Raw genomic sequence first — 18,891 nt, forward strand, 5'->3', positions numbered from 1 at the left:
GGAAAAATTTGAAGGAGCTCAAGGCTGGAGCACTAGTTTTTCCAACTCAGATCTGACAAGAGTCCCAAAGACCCATCAGTCAGACTTGAACATTTTTAATCAGAAAGATCTCTGCCAGAATTAGTGGTTTAAATATTAAAAGCCAATGAAAAATGTTTTTCAGTTTTAGCAGAGTAATAAGCTCATAAGATGGTCTGTGAAACAAGTATTGAGCCTGTACAGATTAGGGACAACTGGGCTAACAGGCTAGGCAAACAAATCCCAGTGACAACTTGGCAATCTACTTTGACCTTACCACATACGCAAAGGATCATAGTAAGTTACTAGCCTAATGGCTCAAAGGACCCTTAAAAGTCTAGCCAAGTTCTACCCTTACTTCCGAGATCAGCACCTACTGCCCCTGTCCAAGAGGGACACAGGTAGAAACCCCGGGGTGAATTTACAGTTATCTATCCAGTCATCCAGATTATGTTTGAAGAGGGTCAATGAGGTGCTCTGTTTGACATGAAGTGAAAGTCTGTTCCAAAGGTGTGGCAACCTCTAGGAGACATAAATTACCCGTTTGCAGGCTCTATTAATGTCACATACCAGATTAAGATCTTTAGAGTGAGTAACCCATGTAACATTTAACTTGCGGATATGCAGCATTTCCAGTAAAGCAGGATCAGCAATTGCCTCATATGCATGACAGAAATTGCCTATGAGTAGTATGTATAAAACAGAATAAAGTGACAGTGATTTAGGAAGTTTTACTTCTTTGTAGTGGATTTAGTAGTCAAATCTAAGTTTCTAGGGTCAATCAATAATTATTTGGAACTCCTAGAATTAAAATGTCAGATTTTTTTTGAGAGCAGATGTTGCCCCAGGTTTGAATGAGAAAATATCTTTCAGAAATGACTTAAGATATGTTAATTTTTAGAGGACATGCGCCAAGTAATTTTTAGACACTGTTTTAATATAATGAATATTTTTATAATTCATAAAAACTGTTTTATGTTAAGGAATGAGATTTTAAATTTATAACGGTTTGCAATCAAAACCAGAAAGTACAGTTATGTACACTTACCGTAAATGTAGATGTTAGAGTGTATTCACTGTTGCAGTCATCACTTGTAGGTTATCCCTGCTGGGTAGCCCTCAGCTGGCCTGAATACCAGAGGAAAGGATTTCCCTCATGCACTGGCTGCCCCGAGACTGTGGCAGACGTCACGTCATCAGTGCTACAAAGGGTGGCAGCAGACGCCATTACATCAGTTTTTCTTGCCCCCAATAGGCAGGAGCCCCTAAGAGGATACAGAAATACAGGAGAAGGTGGGAGGGAAACAGGACTGCAACAGTGAATACACTCTAACATCTACATTTATGGTAAGTATACACAATTGTACTATGTTCTTTGTGTTTCACTGTTGCATTCAACACTTGTGGGAAGATTCCCAAAGTCGAGGAAGTGGGTGGAAGCATGCTATATAGGTTATGAGGATGCTAGCATACCCTGCAGGATTGCAGATGCAAATCCTGCCCTGGTTTTAGAGAATGTAGCCAGCTGGTAGTGTTTGGTGAAAGTGTGGACAGATGTCTATGTAGCAGCCTCAAGAATATCCTTGGTAGGAACCCCCTCTCAGGAAGGCCGTAGAAGTAGAGGCTCCTGTCGTTGAATGAGATCCGATGGACTCAGGAGGACTCTTTCCATGAAAGGCATAGCAGAAATGTATGCAATGAGAGATCCATCTGGAAAGGGTCCACTTTGTAATGGCTTTCCCCTCTGCCCCAGGGGCGAACAAAATCAGTAGCTAGTCAGTTTTTCTGACTGATTTGGTCCTGTCAAGGTCAAATTTCAATTGTGTGTGTACATCCAGGGTATGCAGAATTCTCTCTCCTTTATTGGCAGGTTTAGGAAAGAAAGTAGGTAGGTGTATGGTCTTGGCTGAGGGTTACACCACAGACCACCTTAGGCATAAAGGAGGGGCTGGTTCTCAGAGAGATCCTGTCTGTGTGGAAAATGATGAATGGCTCAGTGGCCATAAAGGCCTGGAGCTCAGATACCCTCCTGGCAGAAGTGATGGCTAGCAGGAAAGCAGTTTTCCAAGAGAGAAACTTGAGATCTGCTGAGGATGCTGTCTCAAAAGGGGGTAGAGCCAACTTTTCCAAGGCAAGGTTCAGATCCCAAGCTGGTGCAGGTGGCCTTCTAGGTGGTCTGATGTGAGCCACACCTCTGAGGAACTGTTTTAAGAGGTGCTCAGAGAACAAGGGCTGCTACGCCTCGTCACAGGCTGAGATAGCAGAAGCATGAGTCTTGATAGAGGAGCAAGACAACCCCTTTTCTAGAAGCTTTTCCAGGTAGTCCAAAACCAGTGGTAAAGAGGCATTGGTGCTGTATGCGCCTCTGATGCTGCACCAGCAGGCGAACCTTTTCCATTTTGCGGAAAAAGATTTTCTGGAGCTGGGTCTACAGGCCTTGTTAATAATGTCTAACACTTGTTTGCTGAGGGCTGAAGTGTTATCTGCCATTGTGGAATTAGCCATGCGGTTAACTTGAGTGTGGCGAGGCCTGGGTGCAGTAGCTTCCCTCTCTGTTGTGTGAGAAGGTCTGCTGTGGGGGGTAGGGAGATGGGAGGTTGTATGTTCAGACTGAAGCATGGGATGCCAGTGCTGCCACGGCTATCCTGGGGCAATTAGGATAGCCCTGGGCCCTTTCTTTCTGATCTTGAGCAGCGCCCTGGGTATCAGAGGTAGTGGGGGGAAGCGTACACAAAAAGGCTGCCCCAGTAGAAGGGGAGGGCGTCCACCCTCCAAACTTCTGGATGAAACTCTTGAGCAGAATTTGGTCAGTTAGTGGTTCTGGTAGCTTGCAAAAAGGTCTAGGTCTGGTTTCCCCCAGATATGACTGATCTTTAGGAAGGTCTTCCTGTGCAACTGCCACTCGTGGGGATTCAGGAGTTGTCTGCTTAATTGATCTAACAGGGTGTTTTGTTTCCCTGGAAAGTATTGTGCTATCAGATGCAGTCCCAGACTTGAGGCTGACTGCCAGATTTTCATAGCTAAGCAGCACAGGGGGTAAGAATGTGTGCCCCATTGCTTGATGTACCACATGACAGTAGTGTTGTCTGTCTTAAGAGTACTCCTGGTGAGAGATATTCTTGGAAGGTTAGGATTGCCCTGTGTACTGCTAGCATTTCTTTCAGGTTGATATGGAGACACTGAACCTTCTGTTCCCATAAGGCCTGAGTTTGCAGGGTTCCTTTGTGACTCCCCAGGCAATGTCTGAGGCATCTGTGGTTATGGTTTGGTCGTGTGGCTGAAGGACAAAGGGTAGGCCCTTGTTCAGACTGCAAGCCTCAGCACACCAAGGAATCAGCTGGTGTTCCAGTGATAGTGTTGGCACCAAAGGTTTCTTAGGTACCATTGCAATTTTCTCATGTGCAGTCTGGCAAGGGGTACCAGCAGTATGCAGGAGGCCATGTATCCCAGGGCTTGCAGGATTTTTCTGGCAGTGAGGTGGGTTTTGTGTGCCAGCCGGGCGAAGCAAGAATGTAGAAAGTCCTGCTTCTGTGAAGGGAGGAAACCCATTTGTGCTGAAGCGTCTAGAAGTATGCCCAGGAAGTTTAGCCTTCATGTGGGCTGTAGATGGGACTTCTCCAGGTTGATGGTGAATCCCAGTGAGGTTAGTAGGGTCTGCACAAAGGAGAGGTCCTGCAGTAGTTTTTCCTTGGTTTCTGCCTGGATATGGCAATCGTTGAGATAGAGATCAAATGTGTATGCCCTTCCTTATGCAAAATGCAATGATTGGAGCCAGGCACTTGGTAAAGACTCTGGGAGCAGTGGATACGCCAAAGGGCAGAGCAGAGAACTGAAAGTGTTGGGACCCTGCTCTGAACCTTAGCTAACTCCTTCAGGACTGTCTGATAGGGATATGTAGGTAAGCATCCTTCAGATCTAGGGTCACTAATCAGGCTTGTGACAGGAGCATAGACAGTAGTTTTGGCAAAGTCAGCATCTTGAATTCTGGATCCAGGATGGACAGATTCAGGGTGGAGAGGTCTAGGAAATGGCACCAGGTGCCCTCTTTTCTGGGAACCAGTAACAGACTTGAATAAAATCCTTTTTTGGTCTGTTCCTTTCGTACAGGTTCTACAGCACCTTGGGCATAAAGTCTTTTAATCTGATGAACAGCTTCTGTCCTCTGATTTGCAGGGACATCTGGGCAACCTGACCTTTTTGGCTTTTCTCTGAAACAGAATCTGTACCCATTGGTAATAATTTTCAGGACCCATAGATCTGAGGTGATGGCCTGCCAGCTTCCTAGGAAGAGGGAAAGTCTTCCTCCTAGCCGGTTTGGTGACATGAGGGGCAGGTTTGGTGACATGATGGGCAGAGGGGAGAGAGTCATTGAGAGTCTTTGGAGAAGGGAGTGGGCTTAGAATTCCCTTGCCTAGGAGCAGCAGTGGACCGCTGCCTGGGTCTTTGTTGGCTATGGGACTGATGCCTAGGGGTTCTGCCTCTGCATCCCTTTCTCTGGACTGGTTTTGTCTGAGGGGGAAAGGACCAGTGTGGGGGAGTTTCTGCTGAACTTGGGAGATTGCACCTGTAAGAAGTCCTTGACGGTTTGGATGGACTTGGCTTTGTCCTCCATTTTCTTAATGACCTCTTCCGCTTTAGGTCCAAACAACTGGTCTTTATCTAAAGGGGTGTCTGGCAGTTTGGATTTTACCTGGTCAGGCAAAGGCTGCTCCCTTAACCAGGCATGTCTTCCGATGACTGAGCCTGTAACTGCAGCCCTGAGAGAAGCTTCTAAGGAATCAAAACCACAATGTAAGGAGTATTTGGCTTCCAGAGAGCTAGAATGTATGAGGTATGTTAATTCGCTGGTAGTACTACTGTCAGGAATGGAAAATAACCTCTGTTTAATTAGTTCAAGGACATTCTGCTGCAGAATAACGGACACAGTAGACCTTCGACCAGCAATTTCCAGCTTAGTAGTCTGTAGGCTAGCCTCTCCTGCCACAAGAGTTCATACCACAAATCTTCTTAATGTAAAGTAACTGGTTTGGAACCCAAGTGCTTAAACCAGAATAAAGATGCAGAATAATGAGCACAATAAGCCTTCACCAGCAATTTCCAGCATAGTAGGGTGTATGCCACAATCTCCTGCCACAAGAGTCTAGACCACAACTCTTCGAAAGTAAAAAAAAAAAAAAAAACCTGGTTTGGAGCCCAAGTGCTTAAACCAGAACTAAGACACAATGGGCCTTCAATCAGCAGTTCCCAGCTCAGAAGAGTGTAGGCTATCCTCTTTTGCCACAAGAGTTTAGACCACAAATATTCCTAATGTAAAATAACTGGTTTGGAACTCAAGTGCTTAAACTGGAACAAAGACACTCAGAACAAGAGTTACAAAAGCCTTCACCCAGCAATTCCCAGCTCAGAAGGGCAGAGGTTACCCTCTCCTCCCACAAGAGTGTAGACAGCAAACCTTAATGTAAAATAACCGGCCTGAAGCCAAAGCCCTTAAAGTAAAACTAAGAGGCTTAGAATAACTTAAAATTTAATCAGGCTAACATGCAGTAATAAATGCAGCAGAATAAATGCAACTGAACACTTAAGAACAAGTAGCAAAATAAAGTAGGAAGAGATACAAATACAATAAAAGTAGCTCAACAAAGTGTATTTTTTGTTAAGTAGTATGGGAGGAAACTGAAGATATTTCAGGGTTAAGAAACTAAGGGGGTGGGCCTTCCAATGATCACTGTTCTCAGTAGAATAAGCTGATGCGATAAGACTGGGAGAAGTGTCCAATATGAAATTTAGAGTAGAGATGGGCAACTCAAAAGCCACCAAGTTTTAAGACTACAACAGTTGAGCATGCAGGTGGGTGGGAAAATAAAATGATATTGGAACAGAAGTGGAATTCTGCAATATCAAGAATCCTTGGAAACAAGTTCACTAACCCTGATAAATGTTTACAACACAAACAAACTTTGTAAAACTTAAAAAAATGTTGGCAAATGCAGAACAGCTTTTGAAAAATACTGTTAAAACAATAACATAACAGCAGTACAATAACAAGCTGATAGATTTTAACAAATGCAGGCTAATAAACAGTGATAAATCCAACCAAATAAATAAAGGCAGTGCAGAATTATTAGATTTCACTGAAACAAAGGCAACAAGGTTTAAAACTTTAACCCAAAGTGTCTGCATAGATACTCAGACATTACCTAGGCTTCAACACATTTTCTCACAAGCAATTAATATCCATGGAAAGTGTAACACAGATGACAAGACTCATGTGAACTCGTATACTGGCACTGTCAGGAGTTAAGACTTGGATGAAGTTAGGGAAAAAGTTACTCACGAAATGAAAAGCTACTGTATTTCTGTTACAGCTAATACTGAAGTCAATAAAGTATACTGAAAAACATTTTACCAATAACAGTGGCTAAGAAAGCAGTGACCAGAAAATGGAAAACTAAGGTTTCCCCAGAAAATCCAAGACGTTAGGGAATTGATGGAGATAGCTACAAGACAGAAGGAAAAAGACACACAAGAAAGAAAATGTATTTATTTATTTTATTTAACATTTGTTGACCGGGAATGTCCGACTAGGTTCCACAGAGCCTGTTTTCAGCGGATGCCCGGAGAGAAATGCTCCAGATGCATGTCTTTGGAAAATGCCTATTAAATTCAGACAAATGGCTTCCATGTTTGGAGTTAACAGACAAGTCTGAGGTATCAGATAAGAGGAATGAGATGGGATCTTGAACCAATGTTAATGCAAAAGCAATGGGCTCAAGTAAACACTTCAATCTCTACAAATAACAAAACTGTAAAGGCATCTCTGAACAGACTACTATTGTTTATTTTTGAAGCTTGAATTCTTCTTGGGCTTTGGCAAAGTGGGATGCATGGTGTAAACTGATTTTACTTGCTGTAGGTCAAACTGCTATGATAGTAACAGGTTTTGCTGCAATACAGTTCACATAATATACAAAGACAGAAAATAAAATACTGTAGCATAACATTCAGGAAACTGGACATTTCCACTCAGGAAACTGGACATTTCTTCTCATGTAATTTTCTGTAACAGTGTCTTGCCTCCAACAGCCATAAATGTGAAAAAAATTCATACCCAGCGAGCAAGAGTACAATCCCTCCCAGTTAAGCATTCTTTACCTTCATATTCGAGCAAGTGTGCATTTGAAGAAATTTAAAGAGTACCTTTACAGACATCTAAAGAGCTAACCTAGAAAATACAGTCGTGTACACTTACCATAAATGTAGATGTTCGAGTGTATTCACTGTTGCAGTCATCACATTTGGGTTATATGCCTGCAGGTAGCCCTCAGCCAGCCTGAATACCAGAGTCTTAGATTCCTGTGTCGGATGCAGTCTCTTCTTCCATGACATCAGGTCGTCAGGGGGTATAAAACATGCAGCCAACGCCATTACATCAGATTTACTTGCCCCAGATGTCAGGTGCCCCCACAATGGGAAGCAATTATATGTTATGGTACCTCTCCATCAAAAAGCAAATACACCAGAAAGCTTAAATACACCAAAGAAGAAGGAAAGGTAGAGCCAAGAGAAGTCAGGAGGCTGGAGGGAGGGTAACCAGAACTGCAACAGTGAATACACTCGAACATCTACATTTATGGTAAGTGTACACAGCTGTACTATGTTCTTCGTGCTTCACTGCTGCAGTCATCACATTTGGGTTGATTCCCAAAGCTAAGTGAGTGAGGAGGAAGTTAGAGAGCATTAGGGCCAGCTATTAAGCCCTGCAAGACTTCAGTGGCAAAACCAGCTCTGGATTTAGAAAAAACAGGCATGTGGTAATGCTTGGTGAAGGTATGTACAGAGCTCCAGGTAGCAGCTTCTAGGATGTCCCTGGTAGAGACACCTCTGAGAAAGGCTGTAAAAAGTAGATGCAGCCTTGGTGGAATGTGATCTTATCCCCTATGGGGTAGGTTTTCCATGGTGCTTATAGCAGAAATGAATGTAATGGGCTATCCCATTAGAAATGGCTTGCTTTGAAATGGCCTTCCCCTCTGCTCCTGCAGTAAAGCCAACTAGCAGCTGTTCAGATTTTCTGAGAGGCTTAGTCCTGTCCAAATAAAATCTAAGTTGTCCATGTATGTCCAAAGAGTGCAGCATTCGTTCTCCTTTGTTTTGTGGATTCTGGAAAAAGGTAGGCAAATTAATGGACTGATTAAGGGCCACACTAGACACCACCTTGGGCATAAAGGAAGGATTGGTCCTTAGGGAAACCCTGTCTGCATGGAAAATAATGAAGGGCTCCACTGCCAGGAGGGCCTGTAATTCACTCTCTTTGCTGAAGTGATGGCTAGAAGGAAGGCTGTTTTCCAAGAAAGGAATTTCAACTCTGCAGTTGCAGCTGGCTCAAAGGGAGGGAGAGTGAGCTTTTCCAATACAAAGTTGGGGTCCCAGGCTGGAGGAAGGGGCACTCCTGTGGGGGGGAGGTCTTAAGTTTTTGGCCCATCTAAGGAATTGCTTTAGCAGGGGGTGAAAGAAGAGGGATGGTTCAGTATTATAATGTGTTGAAATGGCAGAGGCATGAATTTTGACAAGAAGGATAGGCCCTTGTGGAACATTTCTGTTAAGTACTGAAGTATATGAGGTATGCTGGGCACTGTTGTGCCCATCCTCCGAGTCTGGCTCCAGGAACAGTATCTTTTCCATTTTTCAGCATAGGATTTTCTAGTGATAGGCCTCCTTGCCTCTAGAATGACATCTAGTACCTGTTTACTGAGGGATGCTATTGGAGAGCTCAAGGAATTAGCCAGGCTACAAGGTTCAGGGTTTGAAGCTGTGGGTACAGAATCTGGCCCGCCTGCTGGGACAGCAGGGAACGGGTCTGAGGCAGGTGCCATGGTTCCAGCAGTGTCATACTGCGCAAGAAAGGGTACCAGTGTTGGCGTGGCCAGTCTGGTGCAATCAGTATTGTCCTTGGCTTGTCCTGTTTGATATTTAGCAGAACCTTCGAGAGGAGAGACAGGGGGGAAAGGCAAAAACTGAGAGGCTTTCCCAGGTAAAGGACAGGGCATCCACTTTCCAAGCTTGACTGTGGGAAGTCCTAGTGCAGAATTTGTCCAATTGGTAGTTCTGAGGGGAGGCAAACAGGTCTATCTCTGGAGTCCCCCATTTGTTCCTCAAGAGGTTGAATATTTTTTGTTCTAGTTTCCATTCGTGTGGGTCCATGAGATTTCTGCTTAGGTCGTCTACCAGAGACTTTAGCTTGCCTGGCAGGAACTGAGCCTGTAGGTGCACTTGGAAGCTCAAGGCTGTGTTCCACAGAGTCATGGCTAGTCTGCAGAGAGGGTACAAGTGGGTCCCCCCCCGCTTGTTTATGTACCAGATAACTGTGGCACTGTCTTTACCAATAATTGTCCTCGACGAATGTGCCCTTTGAAGGCTGTCAGGGAATTCTGTACAGCTAACATTTCCTTTTTGTTGATATGCAGGTGCATCTGTCTTGGGTTCCATTTGCCCTGAATGCACTGCCCTGTCAAGTGAGCCCCCCATGCATAGTCTGATGCATCTGTTGTTAGGGTTTAGGCAGCAGGGGGTAGAGTGAAAGGTAGCCCCTTGTTGTGGTAGCAGGCCTCTGCCCACCAAAGGAACTCTTTATACAAGGAATGACAGGAATCATTGATTCCAGGTCCTGAGAATGTTGACACCATAAGCTTTTTAGATACCACTGTAGATTCCTCATATACAGTCTTGCATATGGAATTAGTAGAATGCAAGAGGTCATGAACCCCAGAGCTTGCAGAATTTTCATTGCAAACAGATGGGTCTTTGTGGCCAGTAGTTTGAAGGAGGTTGTCAAATAAACTTGTTTCTCTGGAGTGAGGAAAGCCATCTGGGAAGTTGTGTTCAAGCTTGCACCCAGGAATACAATCTATTGGCAGGGTACTAGGTGAGATTTCTTTTAGTTTATGGTGTACCCCAATGAGGTTAGAAGTTTCTTTACGAATGCCAGATGTTTTAAAAGTAAGTCCTGTCTTTCTGCCTGAATCACACAATTGTCCAAGTATGGGTATATTTAAATATTTCTCTGCCTGCAAAATGCAATGGCTGGAGATAAGCACTTTGTGAATACCCTGGGTGCAGTAGATAAGCCAAAGGGAAGTGCAGAGAACTGACAGTGCATGGAGCCTGCCCTGAAGCGTAGGTATTTCCTGCAAGATTCCCTTATTGGAATGTGCAGGTAAGCCGCCTTTAAGTCTAAGGTTGCCAACCAGGCATCTTTGCCTAGCATAGGAAGCAGCTGTTGAAGTGTTAGCATTTTGAATTTTGGAATTACCAAAAAGGTGCTTAGAATAGAGAGGTCAAGGATAGGACATCAGGAGCCGTCTTTTCAGGGTACCAGGAAAAGTCTTGAATAAAAACCTTGTCCCCTTTCTTCTGCTGAGACAGGTTGAATAGCTCTGATACTTAGAAGAGAGAGAGCCTGCTGTTGGGCCTCCACCCACTGATGTGGGGGGAGGTCTGGCCAACCGTTTGGGGTTGGTAGGGTGTGGAAGTGGAATCTGTATCCTTGGAAAACTTTATTCAAAATCCATTTGTCTTGGGTAATGAGTTCCCGGACTTTTGCATGCAGGGCGAGCTTTCCTCCTAAGGGAGCAGGCAGCTGAGCAGGGCCTGGAAGAGTTAAGGTTAAGTCATTGCGCTATTTTTCCATATGGGGTGCCTTACTACTCCCTGCTTTGGAAGTGGGAGCCCCCCACTGCTTAGGCCTGTGCGTAGCCTGAGACTGTAACCTAGGTGGTCTGCTGTTCCTGGGTTTGGACTGAGGGCCTGGAAGAGACTGGAAAGGACCAATTCTTTGAAGGCCAATGCCTACTAAATCTGGGAGGCTGTACTTGCATGAATTCTTTAACAGTTTGCATAGATTTAACTTTTTCCTCCATCTTTTGAGGACTTCTGCTTTGTTGCCAAACAGACTGTCTTGGTTTAAGGGAGCATCCAGTAATTTAGCTTTAACATGATCTGGCAAGTTTTGCTCCTTAAGCCAAGCAAGCCTTTTAAGTAAAGACCAGTGACAGCAGCCCTGCAAGATGCTTCTAAAGAGTCAAAACCACATTGCAAAGTATGTTTACCAACTTGTTCTGCAGAATGCATTAAATCCTGTAATTCTGTGTGTTCAGCACAGTCTGAAATCAACATAATTTTCTGTTTAAGTAGTCCCATAATATGCTGCTGGTGCTTTAACATATGAAACTGGGAAATTAAAGCCCTAATGGCCAAAGTAGCAGACGTGAATACCTTCTTACCCCATCTGTCCAAGGCTCTAGAATCTCTATCAGAAGGGGTAGGATTTTTGGCAGCAGTAGCCTTAATGCCTTTTGGTCCTTGTGAAATGGTCTCTGGATCCCCAGTAGGATTATTGAAGAGGAACTTGTGAGAGTCAGGTACTCTAATACCTGTTAAGTTTACTGGGAGCTGGAGGTAGGTGTCTGGGGAAAGGCTAGATTCCAGGAAAGCATCATCTACAATGTCCAGAACAGGAGGGATAGCTAAAGGCCTGTATTGAGGAAGGAGTAAGAATTCCCTAAGCCTCTTTTTGGAGTCAGAGTAATCCTGGCTTTCCCAGTGGAAATGCTCCCTAAGAGTATGCAAGGTTTTACCAAAAGAACAATCTTCTGGAGGGGAAGCAGAGGGAATGGAATCTTCTGCATCAGAATTCTCATAGGTAGATAAGGACAAATCCTGGTAATCAGAAGACACAGAGATATCAGATTCCTGATAAGAAGGAAAATCAGTTCTAGGTCTTTTAGAGGGGGAAGGCTGGCTTCCCCTAATTAAGGTAACAAGGTCTTCAGCCATTCTAAGCATTTGTTTTTTAGGAATATGAACCTGACCATGCAGTTTGGACATTGGTTTTCTAGGTGTGCTGCAAGTTTTAGGCCTGGATGAAGAAGATGGCGCCGGTTTAACATGAAAGTCTGTAAGGCCTGAATACACCCTCAGAAGCCGGTGCCTGCACAGCGGTTCTGGACCCATCCAAGGTAGACACATCCGCAGGTTCGATAGTCGAAGAAGCATCTCGCGGCATACAGTAGTAGAGGCCTGCAAATCTGAAGTAGCGGGTATCAGGGGCTGTGAAATCACCTCACTGAGGACTGGCGACTAGCTTAACGGAAGCGTCTGCAGTTTTGGACCTATGCAGTCTGTCTCTGTCTTTATCCTTATGTTTTTTTCGGAATATCGGTAGTCGGATGGCTTACCGAAGCCATTTCTGGATAGTTATACCGAATACCAAAAAAAATAACTTGCTGCAAATATAGCCCGATGACGAATAGTTCAGGGGTTGAATAAGACACAAAACTGACAGCGAGGGACGTTGTGGTCTGGGCCTAAGCAAGGAATGCAGTACGAATGAAAATCTTTATGAGGTATTTGCTTTCCACAGGTAATACAATTGATAACTTTTACTGACACTGGTTAGGAGCAAGAAAAAGGATCCCCAATGGGGTACTTAGCTTTTTTGAACACTTCGGTTCTGAAACACGAAAACGAAAATTTCAGGAGTCGGCCGACCGGCATTTGCAAACGGCTTCTGCTTTGGGCACCGCGGAGCAAGAAAGACTGGTGTAATGGCGTCGGATGCATTTTTTATACCCTTGACAACCTGACGTCATGGAAGAAGTGACAGCTTCAGACACAGGAATCCAAGACTCTGGTATTCAGGCCGGCTGAGGGCTACCTGCAGGCAGATAACCCAAATGTGATGATTGCAACAGTGAAACATGAAGAACATCAAGTAAAACAGCAAAGCAATACCAAACATTGCAAACTGTAGCTCTTGCACTCCAAAGGTAGGAAAGATCTGGTCACTGTTGATTCTACATTTATATTAAAGTGAATAAAACCATCATGGATTTGAGTAATGATCTCTGCCTGCATCATCATTACTTTTTTCTTCCTGTTCTGCACAATTTCACTAAGCTACTGCATGTTTAACAAGAGGTACACACCAGCATTTGTAAGATGCACAGAAGTTGGTCTTGCTGCTCCCATGATCACCACTCGTTCAATCCAAGATGCAGTTGCAAACTGGCCATTAACATCTGCTGACCTAATACAATGAAAAAATGTAATTAAGAAATGTTCTGAACAAACTACTGTTGTATTACTGCACAAAACAGAGTGCACCACTGTCTTGAAGACGAGGTGTTCCAACAAATCTGGTATGCCAACCGAAACAATCAACTAGCTGTATTACACAAATAATGAACAGATTTATCTGCATATACTACACTGCATCTTACTTTGAAGGAATTCAGCTTGCACACAGCCAAATTAAAAATTCTCCCAGTTACCCTGTTATCTTAACACTAATGAGGATACACGAAGTGTAAAAAGATATTATATAAACTATAAGCAAGTAGACTAAACAGCTTACTTAGGATGCCTTTATAATATACCAATACACAAAGTAGGCTGCATTGCCTAAATGGTGCTAAGCAAAACTGTTAGCAGTCAAACATTCAAAGATTAACTTGACAGACAATTAATGAGAACAAATCAATATGAAGTGGTACAAGATCCTAATTTATGCATTGCTTACCAACTAAAACTAGAGTCAAAGTGTTTCTGAACAATGTTATCTTGCTGTCTCATAAGTATTATTTGGACAGATATTCCAATAAAAGGCTGCTCTTGCTAAATGTGTTCTAATCTGGCCCTGAAAAATCTTACCATGATGGTCATAAAAGACTACAATCAAACCTAATAACACCATTTTCTTAAGTAACGTGTTTCATGCTTTCCTAGTATGAAAGATGCAAACAGTTGTTAAGCATGCATGAAATCTTTTTTCCTGTTTAAGTAAAGCCTTAGTTCAAAACAAATTACTTTCTGCTTTGCTTTGTAGAGTTGGAAAAAACTTCAAACTAAACGTCCTGTTAGTGCCACTTCTGTCATAAAGGAGGGAGATGTTGGCCCCCAAGAACAACTCAGTTTTGCTGAAGACCATAAAATATAATTCTAAGACCCTTCAAGGCTGTGGAGTACCTACTAGAAAACTGTTTTCTGAAAAAGAACTTCAGGGCTGAGTCTGCAGGTTTAAAGGCAGAAAGGATCATTGTTTCCAGAATAAAATCCAGGTCCTAATGGGAAGACACTACTAGCTCTTTCCTAGTGGTATAAAGTAGTTAAGTACTTGCCATAATGTTTCACCTGTGTTGTCCATTTTCATTCTTCCTCAACACATGGATTCAGATGAGACTCGGACGTTTCTACTACCTCATGGATCACTGAGAGCTCTTGAGCTCCTCCCTTTCCCATAATGCCCTAGTCCCCAAAATACCACAGATCTTGTTTGTTACCCTTTATATCTGTAAAGCACTGCAAAGGAAGAACAATGTTAAAATAATCAGCAAAAACTGAGACTCAAAAAGGTACCCAAGTTCCTTCAGCATCTTCGATCCTTCAAAAAGGATGACTAGGAGGGTGTTGGTGGGAGGTTAGCTGAGGAAGAATGAAAATGGACAACACAGATGGAACATTACGGTGAGTACACAACTTCTATATTTGATGATATCAATTTTCATTCGTTCCTCAACACTTGGGACAGAGTCCCCAGCTACCTAAATACAAGGAGGACTCTTAAGGATGTATATTCCAGAGTACTGTTGAACCAAAAACTGCTCTGCTCTTAGAGACCAAATCTAATTTGTAATGAGCAATAAAGGTATTAGGACTGGCCCAAGTTGTGGCTGGACAAACAATTAGAGAAGCTCTAGACAAAAAAGCTGAAGTAGCCACAGATCTTGTGGAATGTGCACTTGGTGGTTTGGGTAAGGACATGCCCAATTTATTTTAAAAAAAGGTAATATAATCAGTCAACCATTTTGCCAACGTCACTTTAGAGACAAACTTGCCCAATTTTGAAACTGAAAAGGCTACAAACAATTGTTCTGTTTTTCTAAAATCCTTCATTCTATGCAAGTAAAAACTTAACTGTGAATGTCCAATAGCCCAAACTGGAAAGACGACTGGCAAGTTAATAGCTTGTTTCATATTAGATTTGGAAGAAAGGAAGAGTTGGTTCTCAAGGAAACTGTCCTTGACAAGTATGGGGGCTTAGATGGCAAGGCCTGCAATTCAGAAACTCTTCTGGCACAAATAATTGCTATTAAAAATATATAGTTTTCCAAGTTAAACATTTTAGTTCCGTCTTAGCTGAAGGTTCATATGGAGACTGGGTTACAGCTTACAATACTACATTTAAATTCTAAGGGGGACTAGGATCTTTAATAGGAGGTTTAAAGAGAAGTGTTCCCCTTAGAAAGGCTCTACAAAGTATGGAAGATGATACATGAATGATCTATTCCAACATAAAAGTTGGAGATGGCAGCCAACTGCACTTTAATGCAGAACAGCTAGCGCATTCATTGAAGATTGATGTTAAAAATTCCAGAACTTTATAGATACCAGCAAAAAAGGGATCCATTTGATATTGTTGTGCCCAAACAAAACAATCTTTTCCATTTATTTGGAAGAAATTCTGTGTTATTCCCCTACATGAAGGAGGTAACTCCACTACTGCTATTCTATCTTCCCCCTCTAAAACTCTTGAAAAGTGTATGCATAAACAGCTCGCTACTCATCTCAAAGAAAATCTCCTCACCCCTACATAACACAGTTTTCACCCTCATCATAGCACAACTGCAGTAATATCTTTTACTCATTCTATCCTTACATCTCTTGACAATAAATGATTCTTCATGCCTGTTCCTTGATCTCTCTAAAGCCTTCGACACAGTCTCTCGTAACCTTTTTTCTCTCCAAACTTGCTTACCTTAATCGTTCCATCTCTTCTCTCAGTTGGCTCTCTAGTTATCCCATCAGGCACTACAACCTGTTAAATGGTTCTCTGCATTCCTCTCTGTTCACACAGGGGTCCCCTAAGGGTCCATCCTAGGGCACCTGTTATTCAACATCTTTACTAATTTCTACCAATCCTGTCCTCACTATTATCATATGTAGATGACTCTACAATTATTTCTGTTTCTGACAATCTCACCTACACACCCTCAACCAAGAATCTCTGTACTCTGTTGAAAAATGGCTCTCAACCAACGAAGTTATACTTAACCTTAACAAAACTCCTCCTTTTCCTCCCCAAGTCTTTGCAACACCACAAATCCACCTTCTCAGTTTCCCTACTAAATAACACTATCCTTAGGCCTGCCACCACACTAAAATGCTTGGGGTTTTCATTGATGACGAACTAAAATTTTAGATTCACATTAATAACTGCATCAAAGAGACCAACCAAAAGCTCAGACTTCTTTATAGAAATAAAAACATTTTGACAAAAGAATCTAAACTGTCCCTAGCTCAGGCATACCTACTCCCTACCCTATTATATTCTGCCTCCATCCTAACAAACTTCCAAAAAAATATTTTGTCTAGACTTGAACTCACAATAAAATAACTAGATTTGCTAGGCATCTCCCATCTTGCTAACACCACTGCCTTTCTCTACAAAGAAAAAAAAACTCCACTGGCTAGAATTTCATCACCAACTCCTCCTGCCTCAACTACATCTAACTTACTCTGTCCTTCACCAACCCCTAGGTTGTCGTACTCTTGCAACTTTTATCACTCCCTATGTCCCTAACTGTGAACTATGCAGCTCTAACAAACATCTCCTTCAAATCCACAAACCCAATAAATCCATTGGCAAACTACTTTATAATCACTCAGGTCACCTCTCCTTGGAACAAACTTCCTCTCTATATTCACTCGCTTCATAATTCAAACTGCTTCAAACAAGCATTAAAGGAGTATCTGCTAAACTCTCGGACCTGCTCTTGTACTGATTCAACTTAATTGTTCTACCAAACACCACTAAACTGCAATTCTCATATGCTAATTTGTTAGTGACATATCTCTGCTTAATTGTACTTTTACAAAGTTTGTATAATTTATTTTCTAACCATGTACAAGACAAAACTATTACTTGTGTCAATTTGTTTAATATGCAATATCTTCTCTGTTTACATCAATAATCTAGCCTCTGCCACCAAACATGGCACACTCATACAACACGCAGATGACTCAACCATCATCTGCTCAGCCCAGTCCCTACCCAAACTGCAAAAAGTCACACAGGAAGCCTTTTCCTCTGTTGAAACTTGGCTATCCGATGCCCAGTTAATACTCAACCCAAACTAAACTAAACTACTCATCTTCCAACCCACTAAACATACTCAAAACAACTCTCACTTTATCATCACAGCAAAATACACCACTATATACCCAACTGAACACACCAAATTGCTAGGAGTGGACATAGACAGTAAACTAAAATTTGACATTCACATATCCATGATCATAAAAAAAGTCCACAAAAAACTAGGAGCGTTATACAGAAATAAGCAATTTCTCACAAAGCAGCAGAGAATTCAATTGCAAATTCCCACCTTATCTCCACCCTACTTTATGCCTCTCCAATATATACCAACCTAAGGCAATGCAATCTAAACAAGCTAGAGACCTGCTACAACAAAATCCCAAAATTCGCCACAGGGGCATCCTACCATAGTCACCACTCTCTCTCACTTGCTGAACTGGGCTGGCTTGAACTCTCTCACCTCCTTCAGTGGTATCCACTCTCACTCGCCCACAAACTAGTAAACCATCCACTAAATGTCCCATCCCTCCAGAATCTACTCCAACCCTTTCGCACCACCAGACCACTAAGATCCAGCCACAAAAATCACTTGCAGATCACTAAAGCCAATAACTCTGCTGGTGAAGCACTATTCTCTTGCACCATAGCCAAATTATGGAACTCCCTTCCACCCACAATCACCTCCATAACATCATGCACCCACTTCAAAACTTTACTAAAAGCGCACCTAAAAACATGCTGGCTATGCCCTTGTAACTCCCACTCTAATATCACCCACCCCATCCAACCAAAACCTTTCTTTCCACTCCACTAACTACCTTGATTATAGCAAGCTCAGATGCTCATAAGCCTAGTACTTATTATACAGCAGGAACTTCTCATTGTAACATTTGTTAATGTCTGTTATGTACTTCACAGATAAAGATTCTAGTTGTCTACTGAAGTACTATGTTCTTCATCTGTAAATATGTTGTAAGTAATTGCTATATTAAATTGTTAATCGCTATGTAATCCAATGTAACTACTGTCTGTTTATTTTAACTGTGGAGCTTTTCTCCCCGGGCCTCCGCTGAAAATGGACCTACATCGAGTCGGACACTCCCGGTCAACAAATGTAAATAAATAAATAAAATAATAAATGTACTATATTTAACTTTCTTTTTGGAGCTTTTCTCCTCAGATTTCTGCTGAAAAAGGGCATCTGCCCAGCCAAACTAACCCAGTTAACAAATGTCAAATAAACTTACTTTTGTAAAGTTTCCTGGTGGGAGCTTTGTGAGATAAAAGGAATATAACACACTGGGGAGGAGAGTTTAGACTGTCTAGCAATCAATGTAAGTGGAGAAACCATGCAGTCAATTTAAGGCCTGGAATGTCTGATGAATCAAGTGTCAGGTGTGACAGAAGATAAGGAGTTGGATCCAGGATCCAAAGGGGACGAAGATGATCAGGCCAAAGAATGGGAAACCAAATCTGATAAGGCCAATAATGGGCAATGAGGATTACTGTACTCTTCAATCAAGATACTTTCTGAAGAGATTTGGGGATGAGGGGGAGAGGGGGATTGGGGGATAGGCATAAGAGACCGGAATGCCAATAATGAAACAGAGCATCCCTCAGTGGCTCCCGCAGTAGGGGGATAAGAGCACAGAACCTGCTGCATTTGTTGACAGAAGATGCAAAAAGGTCACAGCACGGTTGACCCTATCAACAGGAGCTCCTCT

At 42.6% G+C, this 18,891-nt stretch overlaps 1 protein-coding gene across 1 annotated transcript in view; it reads right to left on the bottom strand.

Moving 5' to 3' along the window:
• The window catches only part of LOC122805287 (neutral alpha-glucosidase AB-like), a 151,788-nt gene that overhangs the window by 84,628 nt on the left and 48,269 nt on the right, over positions 1–18,891 (bottom strand). Inside the window, exon 3 of the mRNA XM_044075374.1 lies at positions 12,999–13,099. Within this exon, the coding sequence (XP_043931309.1) occupies positions 12,999–13,099 (101 nt within the window). The remainder of the gene's footprint in view (positions 1–12,998; positions 13,100–18,891) is intronic.

The sequence above is a fragment of the Protopterus annectens genome, chromosome 6.part1 (assembly GCF_019279795.1).
Source record: "Protopterus annectens isolate FY-2018-M chromosome 6.part1, PAN1.0, whole genome shotgun sequence".
Lineage (NCBI taxonomy): Eukaryota > Metazoa > Chordata > Ceratodontiformes > Protopteridae > Protopterus > Protopterus annectens.